This window comes from Echiichthys vipera (assembly GCF_963691815.1).
Source record: "Echiichthys vipera genome assembly, chromosome: 17".
NCBI classification, from domain to species: Eukaryota; Metazoa; Chordata; class Actinopteri; order Perciformes; family Trachinidae; genus Echiichthys; species Echiichthys vipera.
In genome coordinates this window covers 24604471-24623303 of record NC_139842.1, presented here as the reverse complement: position 1 = coordinate 24623303, position 18833 = coordinate 24604471, and the positions used below count along the sequence as shown (strand labels likewise).

General features: G+C 41.5%; 1 protein-coding gene across 2 annotated transcripts; it reads left to right on the top strand.

Annotated features, from left to right (window-relative positions):
• Positions 1-5091: 5091 nt before the first annotated feature.
• On the top strand, positions 5092-18626 carry LOC310959502 (uncharacterized protein). 2 transcript variants are annotated; one of them, XM_083930874.1, is made up of 6 exons: positions 5092-5166; positions 9896-10005; positions 10786-10927; positions 11665-11689; positions 13770-13850; positions 14801-18626. In XM_083930874.1, the coding sequence occupies exons 5-6, from the start codon at positions 13805-13807 to the stop codon at positions 15646-15648; spliced, it is 894 nt and encodes a 297-aa protein (XP_083787000.1). In that variant the 5' UTR covers positions 5092-5166; positions 9896-10005; positions 10786-10927; positions 11665-11689; positions 13770-13804; the 3' UTR covers positions 15649-18626. The 2 variants fall into 2 exon arrangements, with proteins under 2 accessions (XP_083787000.1, XP_083786999.1); XM_083930873.1 differs by lacking the exons at positions 5092-5166; positions 9896-10005; positions 11665-11689 and having other exon boundaries at positions 10803-10927.
• Positions 18627-18833: the final 207 nt, after the last annotated feature.

Here is an 18833-nt window from a genome sequence, read left to right as displayed (position 1 = left end):
TTTTGTTAGTCTGGGTGTGAAGTGATAAATATCTATGTAGCACAGTAGAGTCTCTTTATCACTCCGCCTCCTCTTTGTTTCAGTGAGTGCTTATCCATCAATCGATAACTCTTTGAATTGGCTTCCTCATTATTATGAGGGGCGACCTGCTCTGAGACACTGTGCTGGAAGAGTTTGGGCCCCTGTCAGCTTTTCCTTTAGGTAAACTGTGTGTGTTGATGAATACGACTCTGTATTCTCATTCTCAGTAAAATACATTTAACTAAGTCATCTCCACTGCAAACCCTCTCCTCACCCAGATTGCCTCCCTCTGTGAGTAAATGAACATGAATACAGCAGGTGCACTGTCTAAACAAGGCTAAAATAATGTTAAAAGCTGTGGTGTGGTTGTGGTTGTAACTGCAGTCTTATAACTACATGCATAGCCCACTGTCTCTAGTAAAGTAAATTAAAGAGGCCCTATTATGCTAGTTTTCAAGGTCATATTTGTATTTGTTGGGTCAACTACAATAGGTTTACATGCTTTGATCTTTAAAAAGCACATTATAGTTCTCATATTGTCCATTGCTGCAGCGGCCATGCAGCACCTCTGTGTGTCAGGCTCTGTCTGAGCTTCTGCCCCTCCCCCCCGAAAAGCCCAGTGTGCTCTGATTGGTCGACTGCTCTGCTGTGATTGGTCAACTCTTTATGATGCATACCGGGAAATGTAATGACTCTCACCATATACGGAATCAGCTAAATCAGCAGCTGAAAGCACCGTCTATATGGAAGCTACACGCTAACATTAGCTTTAACAGGTTAACTCCCAAAATAAACACCAAAAAAGCAAAAAAGTGGCCAAACTTGGGGCGGCCGGCGACACAGTGGTCAGAGCAGTCGCCCCATGTGAAGGGCTGAAGGTCCTCGAGGCAGCAGCACCCTTTGCTGCATGTCTCCCCCCTCTCTCTAACCCTATTTCCTGCCTGCCCTGTCGAATAAAGGCTTGAAAACTGCCCATAAAAAAAAAAAAAAAGTGGCCGAACTCACAGATTAAAGTTTGAGCCTCTGTGTAGCAGCATGACCAATAGGGAAGTCAGGATTCTTCTGCAGAGACCAATTCCAGAAATTTGAAGAAATCACTAATAGCGACCGACACCCTAGCGTTCAGAGCTGAGCACAACAACCCAGACGGACTCACATCTAAATGCAAGTCCTTCTTTATTTGACGCTTTGGTATTATTAATCGTGACTATAAAACATTATAACTACATTTATAGGTCAGAAAAATGTAAATTTCAGTTCCTGTTGGGGAATATAATTCAAGCATAATATGGTCTGATTATGTGTAATACTATACACTGGAGATCAAAGAAAAAATAGAGAACAAATTATTAATACTTGATTTGATCTAAAATATTGTTATTTTTATTGTTCAAAATTCCACTGAGGCTATACCACTGCTGTACTAGTGGGTTTTTTTAAACCTCATAGAGAATCTCTGGAAAATCCTTGGTAACAAAGTAATGAGTAAGAAACCCACTCCAGTTAGTGAACTGTGGAAGAGAGTGAGTCAGAATGGACCCAGATCAAACCAGAGCAGTGTGAGAAACTAGTGATGTCCTGTGGGTGCAGATGTGCTGAAGTCATTCAAAGCTGTGGCCTCTACACTTCCTGTTCATTTTTTAATCCTAGAGAAGAAAACATTGTTGAAATCTTCTCTTCTGACACAGTGGTTACTGTTCTCTAATGTTGATAACTGATTTTTCACAAAATAAAGGTTTTTATTGAAGTGCCTTGGTTATTTAGAAACATGCTAGTGCTGCTAGTACAGAAGTGGGATAGACACAGCAGGTATTCTATCAAATTCTGAACAATACAAAAATAACAGTATGTCAGAATGAATCAAGGACAAAGCAGTTCAGACAGTATTTTAAACAAGTGTAAAGAAAAAAAAATACCACATTTCAGCTATATGAAGCTAAGGTACAACAGCACTCTGAGCTAAATGCTAATGCAAGCATGCTAACATGGCTAAATTGATAAGGCACAGAAACTGCAGGTACAATGACCATGTTCATCGTGTTAGCTTTACATGTTAGCATGCTAACATTTGCCAATTAACACCAAACACAATTTTGACTTGATGATGCTGACGGAGAGTGTTTTGCAGGTTGCAAAAACAAGGTACACTGCACTGGCTTTTTTGTTGTTAGGAAAACTTGTAACACAAGGACCATTTCGAAATCAATTCCATGTTGGGCCTATACTAAAATGGCATTCATCTTTTACAAGAAGGGAACACAGTACATTTCAGCCTCAGTGTCTCACATGCTCTGAGGGCAGTCCTCCTGAGCTAAGTCATTTTACATGCAGTTGAACAGTTACGGTTGTCATGGCGATATATTTAGAAAACACAAGTAGTTATCTGCCTAATTATCCAGGTTTCCCAAAACAATTCGCAGTCAAGAAAATACATAATAATCATTTCCCCATCATATTGCTTTACAATCTCCTTCCTCCTTTCTACATCTTTTTAAACTGTCTGATATGTTTACTATGTTTGATTTTCTTCCTCCAGTCCATTCCATAAAAATATTTATTTGCACATTCTTATAAGAGGGTTGCAAACATAGTGTTGTTCCAGATTGGATTTACCCCTTAAATTATAACCCCCCTCTCTGTCTGAGAACAGTTTTTGTATGTTGCCAGGAAGTAGATTGTTTCTTGCGTTATACATTATCTGTGCGGTCTTAAATTACACCACGTGATTTCAGAAACAGATTCTTAGTGTGTTCCAGGTATCCCACATTGTTAACTATCCTTGTGTTACCCCAAACCTCCAAAATCATCTGTAGTGAGACTTGAATGTCTGAAACAAATTTCATGGCAATACACCAAACAGTTCTCTAAAGCACACGCCATCCTTGTGGTGGCACTAGAGGAAAAATCAGGGGATTATTAAGCCATCAGGATTCATCATCTGGGGGACATGAATGTACAAAATTCAATGATAATCCATCCAAACGTTGCTGAGATAGAATTTATGGGCCAACCAGAAGAACACCCAATAGACTGCCACTTCCACCCCCAGAGCCTCACCCCCGGAGCCTCACTCCCAGAGCCTCACCCCCGGAGCCTCACCCCCAGAGCCTCACCCCCAGAGCCTCACCCCTAGCATGGCTAAAAATATCAAATAAGCCCAGCCTTATTCTGGCTTCAGGAATGGCTAAGGTAGTTAAATCTGGAGCTGCTGACAAAATGTTTGAAATGCCTTCTAATGTCTATTAAATTGGGTTTCTATTTTTATTTTTTTAAAGATAGTGTGATATTATTGTGACAGTACTGTAGTGTTGTTGGGCTGTTCCTAGTGTATGTAATCAAAGTGTGATGTGATGCACATACTAACAGCACATGCTGCAGTTGTAATACATAATGTATCATTAATCCAACTGTTGGCTCATCATAGTCAAATGATCACATTTTTTTTAAAACTTTGTTTTACTAATCCAAGTATCCCTGATCTCTTCAAAATCTTTACCTAACAACTGAATATTTCTATTACATTTCCTTTAAGGCCCAGCATGGATGAGGCAGAGAAGTACCAACGAAGGCTGCAAGCCATAGCGGTGAGAATGTCTTTCTTTGTGTCTGTACTTTTTTTCTTCCCTTTAACTGTCCACTTCAGTCTGCCTTTGACCAACTTGAACTTTCACCTCATGCCAAAATAATCTTAGCACACCATCACTGTATCATTGTCTTGTGTCACGTCAGTGGAACGGTCTCACTTGATCTGCACTGCCTGAAGTGAGTGAGTAAAGAACATTACCCAGTTAACTTTCTGCCCAATAATCACTGATCTGTGAAATGAAAGGTTGGAGGGCCTGAGTGGAACTAGCTCGACCTCTCTTGAATGTAAAATCCGCCCTAACCCAAGTGACCCGATTCACTTCACCAGGGACAGGGAGGGCCCGGGGTGGGCCCCGCCATGTTTACAGCGTACACTGACGGTACAGATACAGCATGCGTACAATGTGCTGTGTCACTGAACTATTTCCCTTGGCATCCATGCACTCTTATTCAAAAGATGAGAAGAATGATACCACTCTCATTTTTGTATAATACATATGAAGCTATAGCCAGCGGCCACTTAGCTTAGCTTAAAGACTGGAATGTGCTATGTCACTGAACTATTTCTCTCGGCATCCCTGCGCTTTAATCTGTGGTCCTGTCTCCTAATAATATCCCACCCCTCTCTCCCCCTCTCTCTCTCTCTCTCTCTCTCTCTCTCTCTCTCTCTCTCTCTCTCTCTCTCTCTCTCTCTCTCTCTCTCTCTCTCTCTCTCTCTCTCTCTCTCTCTCTCTCTCTCTCTCTCTCTCTCTCTCTCTCTCTCTCTCTCTCTCTCTCTCTCTCAGTACTCTGCTTTCATACAGAAGAAGCCCTTGTCTTCAGGGACCATGACTCTAAAGGGGTGTTGCTAAAGAATTATATTAAAAAGCGGGTGTAACCCACCAACATTAGTACAGTTTTCTTGGATCAAGTTCTGTCTGTTGTTAGCAGTAGAAATACAGCTGTTGCAGTTTTAGTTCACATTAAGCCGCTTTTGTTTTTTGGAATAATTCAAGTTTTCTCTGCTGTTGAGAGATAACTTACAGGAAGACTAATAATAAGTGAGGGGTAAGTAGTGATAACATTTTCTTTGTATGTGTTGGATTACAGTAAGGACTTCAAAGCAATGTAAATCTGAAGGCAGCATCAGTCTATTGGGTTTTTATATTGTCTGTGATAGCTGTGGCAGGGAAGAGAGGGAGGGAAGGACTGAGTATTTCTCAAAAGGCTGTGGAGGTCCAAAACTGTAAAACAGTGCATTTTACCCTCCTGCCCTATCAGCTGTGAGATGACATTTTCCTTCACTCTCAATAAAGTCTTAAAATTCATAATCACCATATCCAGAGTTTTCCCTCTGATTGCATTCAAATGCCTACTTACCGCCCGTCTCTTTGATGACACACCTCAACAACAGTGGCAGGAAAAACCACGTCACTCAAAAAGTCTTCTAGTTTTTCCTCACATTTTCTCTTCAAGGATTTAACCTTCTTCTGTCACCAGGAGAGGCTTCAACAGCAGAAAGAAGAGAAGAGGCTGACACGGGAGACAGAGGAGGAGTGGTTGAAGACGGCCCAGACAAAGGTGATTTCAGCAACATGTGGAGAATATTCGTATTCAAGAGATGAGAAGATGGATACCAGTCACATTTTTGTAGAATAACCAGAAGCTACAGCCAGCGGCCACTTAGCTTAGCATAAAGACTGGAAACGGGGAAACAGTTAGCCTGGCTTTGATAACGACATCCGCCCAGCAGCACCTGCTCAAAGTTTGATATTTGCAGTACAGACATGAAGGTGGCATCAATCCTCTCATCTAATTTTTGACCAAAAAGTGAAATTATTCCTGTAATAATAAATGCTTTTTTTTTTTTAATGCTGTGGAAACTGAGGACTGGAATCTATCCATTTTGTTTTCATTATTTTTCCTCCTTTGCAGCTGCTTCATGTTAAAAATGGACCGCTGCTGTGTCCCACCCTAATGGCATGTCATATCTTGTGACTGTTGCCAAGCAGAGCCGCTCACTAGCCAACGCCTAGCTCTAGTGTTCTGAATGGGGGATTTCATTATGACTCTGATTTACTCACATAAGAAAATCGTTTTACTTTTTGCATTAATTTCTCATCATTAACACATCTTAGAATAGTCATTCCTTTATTAGGGAAGCTTAGGATCTTGGATGGAAAGGGGCATCCTTTTCTAGCCTCGTGAGACCATCCTGATCTCATGAGCTTCATCGTAGCGACCGAACCAAGCAGCGTTGGTTTTGAGGCAGGAATAAGTGTGACGAAACTAGAAGCAACTGTCCACTGTAAACAACATGGAGGCTTCCACGAATGAGATGAGCAACTATAGAGCAAGCTGCTCACTAACTCTGTTTTCTCTGGATCCTTCTGTTAAATATGGACCGGGCTCCTGAAATTGGGCATTTGATCCGTAAATTCACGTTACACAAACGGCAAATATCCTTTAGCCACATGTTGTTTACTTTCTGAACTTTGCCCCGACACTGTTAGTACATCATATGCTTCGTTGATCTGATGGTTGATTTGGCCCGTATGTTGGTGATAGATGGTTTATCCAATCAGACACCAGTAATTAAGATCTCCAAACGAGAGTTCTCAGATGGATATACTGAGCAAATGCGAATCATGTGAATCAATCCATCTGGTGGAGTCAAGTTAATCCCTTTCATTCATAACTTATTTTAAGAGCAAGTCTAGCTAGAAACTGAGAAGTAGACTAAAGTTAAAGCTATTCCCTCCCTTTGTTTGTATGAGAGTCCTAATGATCTACAAACTTTCATTACAAAAACAACACCAACATGAAAAATTACTCTGACCCATAAAACGAAGACATTTCTCCTTACCTCAATGTTTTTTTGTGTGTCTTCCACAAAATGGCCAGATAGAAATGAGCATTACGTCACGCAAAAGGTTTGATATCATGATGAAACGGTGCCCTGTAGTTAGGCTGTAATAAGTACTGTTACAACCAACCCTGGTCTCCCCTGCATGAGCACAGCTCACTGATTTCCCGCACCAGAACCAGGGAGCTCTTGTTACTATCTTATCCTAACCTACAGGAGGAAATCGGTTTAATCAAAACTCTGGCTGTTCCTTTGTTGAAAATATATGGGGAAGTTAACGGAGAGAAACTGCAAGAGGAGAAGTGGTGATGACAGAAATTGAGAAAAGGACATTATTTTGACACAGGATGGAGATTCTTTGTACTGAGCCGTTATGCACCACATTCACCACTTCACTGTCCCCTGCAGGACATGCTCTTTTGAAAATAAACAACACATAACAACCTACATTATCGCTTTACCCCGTGCTGCATCATGCACACTGTAACAGCCTCCCACACAAACAGTGTGCAACACATTTCTGTTCTCTCCAACCACCCGTTGCCTCGAGGGAGGGACAGACCATCCTCATGCAGTTGAATAGGTTTAGCCTTTTTCATTTTTGTGGCGACTAAATGTGAGGCAGAATTAATTAATCACTTTCTGCCATTTAAGCCCTGAGGGGATGATGGTATTCACTGCATCTCCACTGCAGCTATACTGTCTATTTGTTTTTTCCTAATCCCACCCACCAAGAATGGGCCCATGCACAGATCCGTGACACAGATCTGTGTGGAAAGTTGGATCAATCAAGAGTTTAGGCCTGCAAGTGATTAAAAAAAAAGTCATTGTCAAGTTTCAGGTTGTCACTCTCGCTCACGCCATAGTCAAACATGAGCGACAGATAGTATCCTAACTCCAAGATGTGGATGTGTGCGGCTGAGGGCTTTGGCACAGAGCTGTGACACCTTTTCACTGTCACTCTCAGACAACAACAGTCTGCCGGCCTTACTCATCCTCAGCAAGATGTAGAATGGCAGCAACAGTGCCACAGGCCTTGTCTAGTCTGAAGAGGAGCCAAAATGGCAAAGGAGTGCTGCCAGGTGGCTAGCTGTGTTTCTTGATCCCCTGAACGATCCCCTCTGGTCTGTGTCAACACAGGCAGAAGGCTTGGTGTGCAGTGTTTGTTTTGGTCATGTCTTTGTTTTCTGAAATATGGTGTAACAGAATTGATGCTAACAGTGACTGCCCAATCATAGCTTAGCAGCCATAACTAGGCACAGCAGCTCTGTTAAGCTTTGGGTTTCTCCACATGCTGAAGCAGAGTGTATGAGTGAGAGCAATACTCTGGATCCAAAGAATTTGGAAGGTCCTTTCCAAAGGCAAACAGAGTGTAGGAATGGATTAACACTTAGTTATTTGCTCCAGCCAGGGCCAGATTAAAGTGTATGTCCAACGTAAAATCATCCCATGGTCTTTTTCGGCACTTGCACACATCAAATAAGGCATAGAGACAGTTTTAACTATTAACAGAGAAATCTTGGAGAGACACAAACAGCCGGACGTGGCTAACACTGATTAGCTCAGGGTAGTACAGTGAAGTTATTAAAACAACTTTTTTTAACCCCTAATCCTGCTCAAAAACACACCAAACCTCTGCAGCAGCATGAGAAGAGTCCCTACACATAAAAAACAAAGCAGCAACAACATAGTTAGTGAACCCAGAGTTTATTAAAAGAGTGTTTTAAATACTTAACTACTGGCCCCTGTACCAGCTCCTCTCATAGTAAAGTTCATTCAAGTGGATTACCAAAGTCAATCCAAGAGGAAGGAGCCCATTGATGATTTATTCAGGAATCGGTCGCCTCTTCCAGTTTATTCTGGGGACATGGTAAAAAAGTGTCCAGTACGGTTCAGTTGATGAGGGATGGGGAATCCTCCACAACAGTCACTCAGTGTGTTGCAGTATTCAATGATTCCAGGCCACGGTGACAAAAGTCACTCTGTTGGCAGCATAAACATTCTTCTTCAGTGCCCGATGGGCTCACAGTACCCACAGTCACAACTAAAAATGCCAGCACACTGAGACTGATGCTATGTCTGATGCTACCTCTACCTGTAGAACCTTCAACACACGCCCCCACTCCTGGTGTCTTGATGGCTTATTTGATGTATGTAAGTCCCAGAAAAAGACCATTATACTTTAAGATGACCACAGGCTCCTAGGTTCGCTTAAAAAAAATAATTCAGTGCCATGCTTGCGTGCTAGGAATGTTACATGGCCCACCCTTGGGGTGCACTGACATTTACACTCCTTGAGACAGCCTTTACTCTAAAGAGCAATGCTAAATAAAAAAGGTATTCACAGTGCATCTGCAAGATGGTACCAGCTTTAAATTTAAATGCTCCCCGTTTATTTTTTTGTTTATGTGCCAATAGAGGTCTTTTAGGTTTTTTTATTTCCAAAGTAGAAGTTAGTTCAAATAATTCAAAAAAGTCTGACCACTTTCACATGTGGGGCCCCTAGGCTGCAGCTTAGGTCAGTCTGTGCATTAATCCATGTCTGGCTCCAATGTACGCTGCAATCATTAGCACTTAACATTAGCAGGTAACATTAGCAGCTCTGTCCGGCCCTTTATTGGATTTAGGCAAGTTAACACTGCACAGCCCCAGCCAATTTTATCACACAAAGCGTTACATTTGCCAAACACTTTGGTTAGTCCTCATCCTAAAAGCCTTTTTTTTGTATAGCTAAAAGGAAAAATATACATTTAAAAATACAAAAAGTATGTGAGCTAAGCAGTGAAACAGGTTTGTAAATATGAATAAATCGGATCCTATACTTACTCTACTAGCAGTACAAGAACAATGGTGTTTCTTTACTTCCATGTCCTCTGCATGGGTTACCTGTTAGCTTTAGCCTCAGGCTTGTAGCTAGCATGTTATATACAGTATGTTTTGCTTATTTAATATCCATTTACAGGGTTTTATTTTAAAAGGAGTCAATTTGACACATTAAAAAGTCAGCTAGAGATAGCATTTTCAACCACCTTGTGGAGCTAATGTTAGCTAGCAAGCTACAGCGGATGGAATCCAAGTGCTAGTGTCAGTTTTCAAATCAGGTGGAAAAATTTAAATTGAGGTACCTGCTTTACTCTACCTCTATCTGAACTCAAGGACCCATTCTTTCAAAAATGACTAAGAATTTTCATCTGACATGTCATCTTTGTAAACTGTATACAGTTTGTGCATGCACGAACAGTCATTTGAGCAAAAGAGGCTACAAACAGAGATGTTTGTGTGTCCCACAGGGTTTAATGATTAACGTGTTGACCTCTCAGATATCACCAAACATTTACTTGCCTCACTGTCCTTGTTTTTCTCTCATGTCTGTCTGACTCTGTCTCTGTCTTGACGTTAACTTTGAACTTTTCCTGATTTTTCCTTTGTCATATTCTCATACAGAGGAAGCACTTGAGGGAGCAGTGGCTGAGTGAAACAGCTGCAGCTCCTGTCCTACCTTCACCCGACAGCTTTAGCCCAACACTGCAGGACGAAGCAGACAAGCACACAGCGTGAGTCACATTTCAACAACTTCATTCAATCACAATTTTACAAGTGTTTGAAACATTTGTGTGTGTGTGTGTGTGTGTGTGTGTGTGTGTGTGTGTGTGTGTGTGTGTGTGTGTGTGTGTGTGTGTGTGTGTGTGTGTGTGTGTGTGTGTGTGTGTGTGTGTGTGTGTGTGTGTGTGTGTGTGTGTGTGTGTGTGTGTGTGTGTGTCTCATGTTTTTGCATGAGCACTCAGAATGTCTCAAGTTGAACTTTTTTTTACTTTATATAAGACAATATATATATATATATATAAATAAACCTGCAAAGACACACAAACTACAACAACAAGGTCCAGTTTAAAAAACTTCAGCTTAGAGCAGAAAAATACCTGCTGTCATTTAACTTCATAGCCAAATAACGGTTAGGCTAGGGACGGGTGAGTCAGTGGTTGCCCAGCGAGATAAGGGCCTTATGCTACACTCTGCTGGCACACAGATAGCAGATATGCAAGGTTCACATGTCCATTTCTAAAGATATTATTTACCGTGAAGCAGGGGGTACAGTATTTTAGTCACAGAAACGCTTCTATATTAACCATGACAAGATCAAATAGGAGGCAGTCATGTGACATTTGATAGGATAGATTAGCCTAGGACATAAACACACACACACACACACACACACACATACACGGCTCAGTGTTTTTTTTCTTGGTCCACTGCTCCAAATCATTTATTTCTTTAGCTCTACTGTGCAATCTTTTTGTGTTAACATACATTTCGTCCGGGCCAATGTGTGTCAGGGTCCAAACCAATTGTCAAAAGACGCCTGAGGACGAAGACGAGGAGACAGCTGATGCCAGAAAAGAGGAACAAGCCTCCCAAAAAGAAAACAAAGAATCCATCAACTGCACAGCCACAGCCAGAACACGCTGCCACTTTCAGGTGAGAAAGGCCAGAAATTCACACAGAGACAAAACAGCCTTGACTGCATAACAACTTCTGGGAGAGTGTAATATTTAATCTGACAATATCCAAGTTTTCTTGCAAAATGAGGTTTGAAAATGTAGAGACATACAGTGAATAGCCCTAAATGTGTTATGATTGGAGCTGCTGTGAAGGTAGTGAGTAAGTTAGCACCACATCATGCCCCCCCTTTAGTTAAAATCCTCCTTAAAGGCTATACCTCTAAAAATATCAACTACTGCATTGGTGAATATGAAATAGGGGGCAAAATAATCTCTTAGGTCAAAGGATGCAAATGGTATTTATAAAGATTCAAGAAACATCCCAGGCAGTCAAGTGTTGAATAAATAAACGTTACAGCGAACACAAAATAATCTTCTAGCCTGTACAGCTGGGATGTGAGTGCTTCGAATTATGTATCATGAATAAAAAATAGAGTTCTACCACACCACGATTTCTCGCTGCATGAGTAAATTAACGCAGGATTTTACTCTGAGTATGGTGAATGATGAAACAAATGTCCTCCTTCTTTTCATGAAGTTTCCATGAACACCATACACTTGTAAATGTGTGTGTTTTGCAGTTTGCAGGGTACAAGTCGGGGAGGGATCCAGAGAAGAGGGGAGGTGTGTGTTTAGAGTTCCAGACACAGTGTCTGTTTTAGGTGTCCGACCATGGAGAGAACTTAAAGTGTCTCTTTTTTTTTTTGCCCACAGGCTGGCATTGACGAGGACGTACAAGGTAAGAAGTCAGCCGGGCTGTCATCATTAGCTTACCATCAGCTTCTCTCTCTTCTTTGTCACTCTCATGACTGTTCCTGCCGACAGATGATAATTTACCATAACTAAGTCTTTGCCTGAAGAATAGTTGTTTAAATCAGGGTGACAGAATGGAGCCGCGGCGAGAAACAGCTCTACTTTGACTGTGACAACATCACTTACATTCTGCCTGCATGTGACTCGTTCTGCTGCACAAGAACACCATCAAAAGTTGATCCCAACAATTTTCAGCCAATCTCCAGCTTACGCACAAAGTTACAGAGAAGTTGGGAGTGAACAGGGTGTGAGAGAAGTGTTCAACACAGCACCAACTAAAGTAAGGCCATGGCAACGCAGTCGGATATTTCATAATGATCTTTTCCCCCAGACTTCATTAAAGCTCTGGTCTACATTCAGAAAGTCAGTTGAGCCTCTGAGACAGATTTGGAAAAAAAAGCATCCTGTCCCCCCCAACCAAATCCCTCCCCTCAGTGTTCCACAATTCCTCCCCCCGAGCTTGTATCGCCCTCCCTCGCCTTCTAACCACACGCCCCCTCTGGCGGAGCGAGAAGCCGGCCGGCTAAAAATACATGGCTACCGTATGCTAACATGTGTTGACATAGCCGTTTATCAGCCCGGGGACGTTCAGTCATAAGCCAGTATTGGCACAGACTAATTGAGGCTATTCATTTATTTAATTTATTTTAACATTTTTATTTGAAAGGGACCGTGTGCAATTAAAAAAATAAATGTAACCATTTTATGCATTGCACCAGAGTTAGCCTTAGGCTAATTTGCATCTGCAGTGCCTAGGTACAAACCAATATAGCAAAGATAAAAACATCAGACATCACTCAACAATAAGAACATGTAACATACAGTAATATATCGCACATACATACACACACACACACACACACACACACACACACACACACACACACACACACTACATGGTCAGAGGGTGTGGCAGCATACACAGCACTACACCCACACATATACATTACACACCATGACAGCCCCATGGGTCCATGAAAGTGACTGAAAGGTTAATGGGTGCATTGTTGGGAAAGTTTTAAGAGTCTTTTTATATTGGCTTTAAAACTACCAAGTAAGTCACAGTTTTTCATGTTGTCTGGAATAGTTTTCCATTGTGTGACAGCTTTAACAGAGAAGGCTGGCTGTCCATATGCTGAATAGTGAAAGGGGACAGTGCAGCTACTGTATGTACAGAAGACTCAGACTTCTCTTTATTGATCCTTTGGGATGAACTCCTGCAAGGAAAGTGAGTTTCCAGCAGCTTTCAAAAACACAAGGGAGGTATAAAAAGATGCAGTATAAGATAACCAATAAACTCTTAGCTAAATAAATACAGAAAGTATAAAAATAAACACTAAACAATAAACTCTTTGCTAAATAAATACAGAAAGTATAAAAATAAACAGTAAACAATAAACCCTTAGCCTAATAAATACAGAAAGTATAAAAATAAACAGTAAACAATAAACTCTTAGAGAGTACGAGCCAATGGGAGCCTTCCAGAGCGGATGGTCCTTTTTGCTATTCATATATATTGCTATCCATAATCGCTGTATAAACAATGTTAATAATAATTACCAATATTCCAAATGGTAAACCATAGCTTTAAAGGATGTTAGGAGAATAAGGAAATGAACATTAGAATTCATGTGACATTCATGTGTTGTGTTAGCACATTCAAAGCTCCAGAAACCTGAAAGGGCTCTGTTTGTTTTATTCTCTTGATTATTTTGTCCCCTTCTGATTTTATGTCTGAACTGCTTTTGCTGTCTATGGTAAATACAAGAAGGGCCGGGTTTAAAAGACAGATTTTCTGATTTGTCTTGATTTTCATTTGTATTTCACTTTGGTTCACTAGCTCCGACATGGAGCTAGCAGTCTTCTGTTGGCAGCTCTTGCACACTCATTTTCACCAAATCATTTCACAAGTCACAAAGGACGTATACCAATTTCAAAGCAAAAAATACATTTTAATTTTACTTTGACTTAAATACATACAGTACAACGTATACTTTTTTTTTCAGTGAATAAAGAGGCTGAGGATCACTTCTCTACACAAATGGCACAAAGGACGTTTCATGAAAGTGGGCAAGAAGGTCGATCAGGTGAGGCGCAGGAATAGACTTTGTTGTAACTTATCATAAATACGGATGTTTGTTTAGTATGCAGTAACATGGTGTAATGACAGGGCTGTGGCTAACACTGAGGATACCGAGCCCATGCATTCAGCACTTGTGGTCTAAATCCTGGTAGTTTGAGTCCCCTGAAATGCAGACTAACTCCTATCAGAGATGATTTGGACTTGAGAGTTAAAGACTTGAGACATGACTCCAATGACTTGCCTCTTTTCATTTCACGTTTTCAGTTTAAATACTAAAAATGTTGTCAACGTTAAAATTACAAGTGTCTTTCTAACATTATGCACTGTCTGTGAGAGCTAATGTTAGCTAACGTTACCCAGGTAACCGTTGATATCACTTATTAACCCTTGACATTACTTGGGCTGTCTAATTAAGACATAATCTGTGACTTCATAAAAACTATCTTGGGACGTACTTGGAGCTTGGACCAAATGTCTGGAGCTCCTAAAAGGTCCTTAAAAGTCTGACTCCAGCCTTTTGTAATGATGTCATTGAGCAGTGCTTGAATGGAACCTAAATGTTTTACCATTAAAGAAATAAATACACAACATGAAAAACCTGAATATAGGACACAAAATATGTCATTTGCAGTCGACTCTCTGTTCTCCTCTTTCAAATAATATTTAATGTTGCTCTGCCCTGAGGGTATGATTTAACTATGGGACTGAGGTGAAAGGTCTGAGAACAATGTTATATTTAGCCCACTTTGTCATTCCTGTTCATGAATGTTTTATGCTGACTGGAGGGCTGTATGGAATAAAAAGCTTGCTGCGTTCGGCTTATTATGTCTCTACATTATCTGTTGTCTCATATTAGTTAGACACAGCTCTGATCCTGACCTGGCATTAACCTGCTCTCCCACAGTTTTTCTTTATTTTCATAATTTCAATCAAAGTCTGTTTCTTATATTACAGTCCTGGGAATGCTGACGGTGCAGGTTGAGAAGGACCCTAAAACAGGTGCCACCGTCGTGAGGTCAGTGGCCCCTGTGTCCACATCGACTGATGCGCCAATCGCGACCACCATTTTCGACGATGGTAGGAAGAGTATCCACGCTGTCGGTGGGCCGGGAAGTCAACCCTCGACTGAAGAGCTTGGGCAGATCTTGAGCATTGTCGACGGTGTTGGGATGAAAGTGCTGCTGGACGAGGTCACAGTCAAGCCAAACGAGGCAGATACAAAGATAGAGAGTGTAGATGCCAGCAGAGCTCCAGAGGGGAAAGTCCTCTCTTTTTCTACCCATCATGCCATCTCAAAGGAGGACAATACACAATTAGACAGCTCCAGAAGCTTCACATATGCTGCTGAGCTGAAGATGGAGGACTGTGCTCTGAGTCTGGGAAACAAGGAGGTTATAAAAGAGGACAGAAGCATCATGGCGGTCAGAGAAGTTGCAGGAGAAGTGGGTAACGTGGAGGATCTAAGGTTGGAAGAAGGCCCAGTCACTCTCGTGTTCCTGGGATACACTGATGCTGACCAAGCTCAGAGCCAAGAGGACAATGAAGGCATGCTCACTGCGGAGCGAGTGATCATCACTGAGGAAGGAGAAGAACACGTCTTGGGGCCTGAAATGTCTGCTTCGCCTCAGGCAGGGAAAGAGTCCCAGGTGTTTCAGGACATTCCCCTGGATGGAAATGGGGCAGGAGTTAAAGTCCAGGGAGAGGAAGGTGATAACGGGCGGCAGAATTCATCTTCACCCACTAAAGCAGAGGGGGAACGCACTCCCAAGCGCAAGACCTGTCAGTGTTGCTCTGTCATGTAGGAAAATGATTGAAGAGAGAGACGCCCTCATCAGCCTTAATCGTATCATTTGGAATATTTGCACCTTCCATTAGACACTACATGCCGCATTGCTGCCAAAATGACTGATATGAATGAATAGACCACCACCTGGTGTGGTCTTGTAATGCGTAAGGCTCCGAGCACCCATCACTTCACTTCACTGTGCCATAGAACGAGACATTTATCAAGTTGCAGGTCTTTTCTAGCAGCTGTGGACTGAAAGCACCTCTGAGGGACTATTAAGATCCACTTCCCCCCTCTGGTGGACAAAGCTGAACACGTCAACATGTCCTCCTCCAGGCATGCAGATATTTCTCACCTCTAATGTAGTCCCAACATCAGGGGAGTCAAAGGGTGACCCCAGCACAAGGCTCAAGGGGGGACCATGCAAAGGTCCATGGTTAACCCTTAAATGGGATCAATATAACAATTTATTTACTGACTTATATTAGTGACAATACACGTTGTATTATTTAAATGATAAATAAATGTATTGTTATCATTAAAACACATCTGAAACCTGGGCTTCAGGCAAGGTCAAGAGAGATCCAGAGGAAAGTTCTGCACAGGATTTTTTCCATCATTTGATTGATGAATACCTCAAGATTAAATACCGTAGATCATTTTTTGATCTAATGCTTTGCCGTAATTTCTTCAATCAATGTGTGATTTAACTTTTCTAAAATCATTCATTCAAGGGCTTTTTTTCTCCCCTTGTTTTGCTTTGAGGTAAAAGTAGGAAAATAACAGTCTCAGTCTTATTTGAAAGATTTTCTTCCTTTGTGTTTTGAAATAAGTGGCCTGACCTGTGCTTTATAATCCCACTGAGTATATGTATGCACAACAGAGCATGGCCTGGATGGGTTTATAAAAGTGGATTTGGAAGTGGTTGTTACAGACTCCAACTCTGTCGCTACAAGGCTCATGGCTAAGAAGTTGTTTGAAATTACCTGTGTGGGTATAAGAGCTAAGGCAGGTGGGTGGAGGAGGTGGTGGTGATGGTGGTGGTACTAAAGTTGATGTGGATGAGAGGCGCGATATTGAAAGTGGTGTCCCCGCCCATAATTGCTTGTAGTTGGCCTGCTCGGTGTCTCTGTCCTGTGCCTCATCAGCCAAAGGTATACAGATATGCAGCATCGTTAGCTCTGGGAATGGAAAAAGACAGAGCAGACGAGACACATTTTACTCAATAGTCATCATAGTGTGAGTCATTGTGTCTACTTTTTGAGAAAGTAAATGAGTGACATATTAACACCTTTTAAACTTTTAAAATTGTACTTTTTTTTTTTACCTACTACACAACACCACTACACTAACACTGTTTCATGTCCCGAGGACAAAATGATGCATGTTGAGTTACAACATAGTGAAACTAATCTTTTGACATTTTGGGAAAATGTCATATGTCTGGGGGTAAAACTAGATGGATAGATGCCACTCTCATTTCTGTTCTGTTATTATGGAGCTACATCCAGCAGCTGGTTAGCTTCAGCTTAGTGCAAAAACATGGTCTGGTACACGCTAACCCCTCCTTGGCACATGTCATTTTCACCCTTCAGTTTTTATGCATGAATTTAACAAGCTAGATATGACGTGTTAATCCGTGACCTTAAGAGGTGCTGACAGACACATTTTGTTACTGTTGGAGAGAGCCAGGCTGGCTGTTACTGCCCGTTTCAAGTCATTATGACTGTTTTCAGTTGTTTTTAAATGTTCCTTGTAACGCTTTCTAAACAAGATTCAAGAAAACTTTATTCACCCCCGAGGGGGAGCCTCAAAGTCCTGGACCGGGGTCAGACACCTACCACCAGTGTCTTATTTTAAAGAAGTATTAACTTCTGAGTTGTTGGTGGTGCATGTCTATGCTCTATACTTCTATTTATGTGCTTTTATGTTGATGTGTTTGTCCTGGTTTAATCTCATCTCATCTTCAGCCTCTTATCCGGGGTCGGGTCGTGGGGGCAGCAGCTCTAGCAGGGGACCCCAAACTTCCCTTTCCCGGGCCACATTAACCAGCTCTAACTGGGGGATGCCGAGGCGTTCCCAGGCCAGTGTGGAGATCTAATCTCTCCACCTAGTCCTGGGTCTTCCCCGAGGCCTCCTCCCAGCTGGACGTGCCTGGAACACCTCCTTAGGGAGGCGCCCAGGGGGCATCCTTACTAGATGATCCTGAACCACCTCAACTGGCTCCTTTCAACACAAAGGAGCAGCGGCTCTACTCCGAGTTCCTCACGGATGCTGAACTTCTCCCCCTCTCTCTAAGGGAGACTCCAGACACCCTCCTGAGAAAAACCCATTTCGGCCGTTGTCTTATATGCTGGGTGTTTCTTTTATTATCTATTTGCTGTTTGTTCCTACGGTGTTGTTTCTTTAACATTTCCTCACACATGCTTTTTATTTCTGTAATTTGAAGTTGCCTTTTGAATATCTGCACAGGGACTACACATGCAAACTAGCCTCTTTGGCTAACTCTGGCTCACTTACAGCGTGGCTGTTGATTGGTCTGCAATGTCCCTGAAATGAACCAATAAATAAATAAATGTTTTATGTAAATGGTTTTGAATTGCAGTGTTGCTGAAATGTGCTCTATCAGTAACTTGCCTCGCCTTTATGCTGAGCTGGCATTACAGTACCTTCATATTTAATAACAGATTTTGTCAGTGATTTCCATCTTCTCCTCTAACTCTTGGGAAGAAACTAATATATCAAGGCTTGAAACCTTGAAAATAACAGTATTTAGTATTCTAGCTTTGTGGGAAAATATCATTTAGTAGTTAAGTTACTATGCTGGGTAATAACATTTTACAGAATTCCTTTGTTGCTTGTCCAAACTTTTCATTGCAGGAGGGTTAAGAGGCATTTCATCCCCATTTGAAAAGAAATGTCTACAGGTCTGCTACAGTACAACCATCTGTGTGTGTTATTATTTGTATCAGTCTTTTGTTATACAGTTAATTGTATTACAGTGGATGTTAACTGGAACATACAGTATGATAATAAAACAGAATATAATTAGTATGATCTTTGTGTTTCATTTCTTTAAAACTCCACATCAGGTTTGAACTGTGCTCCCATTTACACACACAATAAGGCTCAAGGTTTATTCATCGTCATTGTACCACATGATTGCATAAAATGCAGTTGTTGTCCCTTTATGTCGCACTA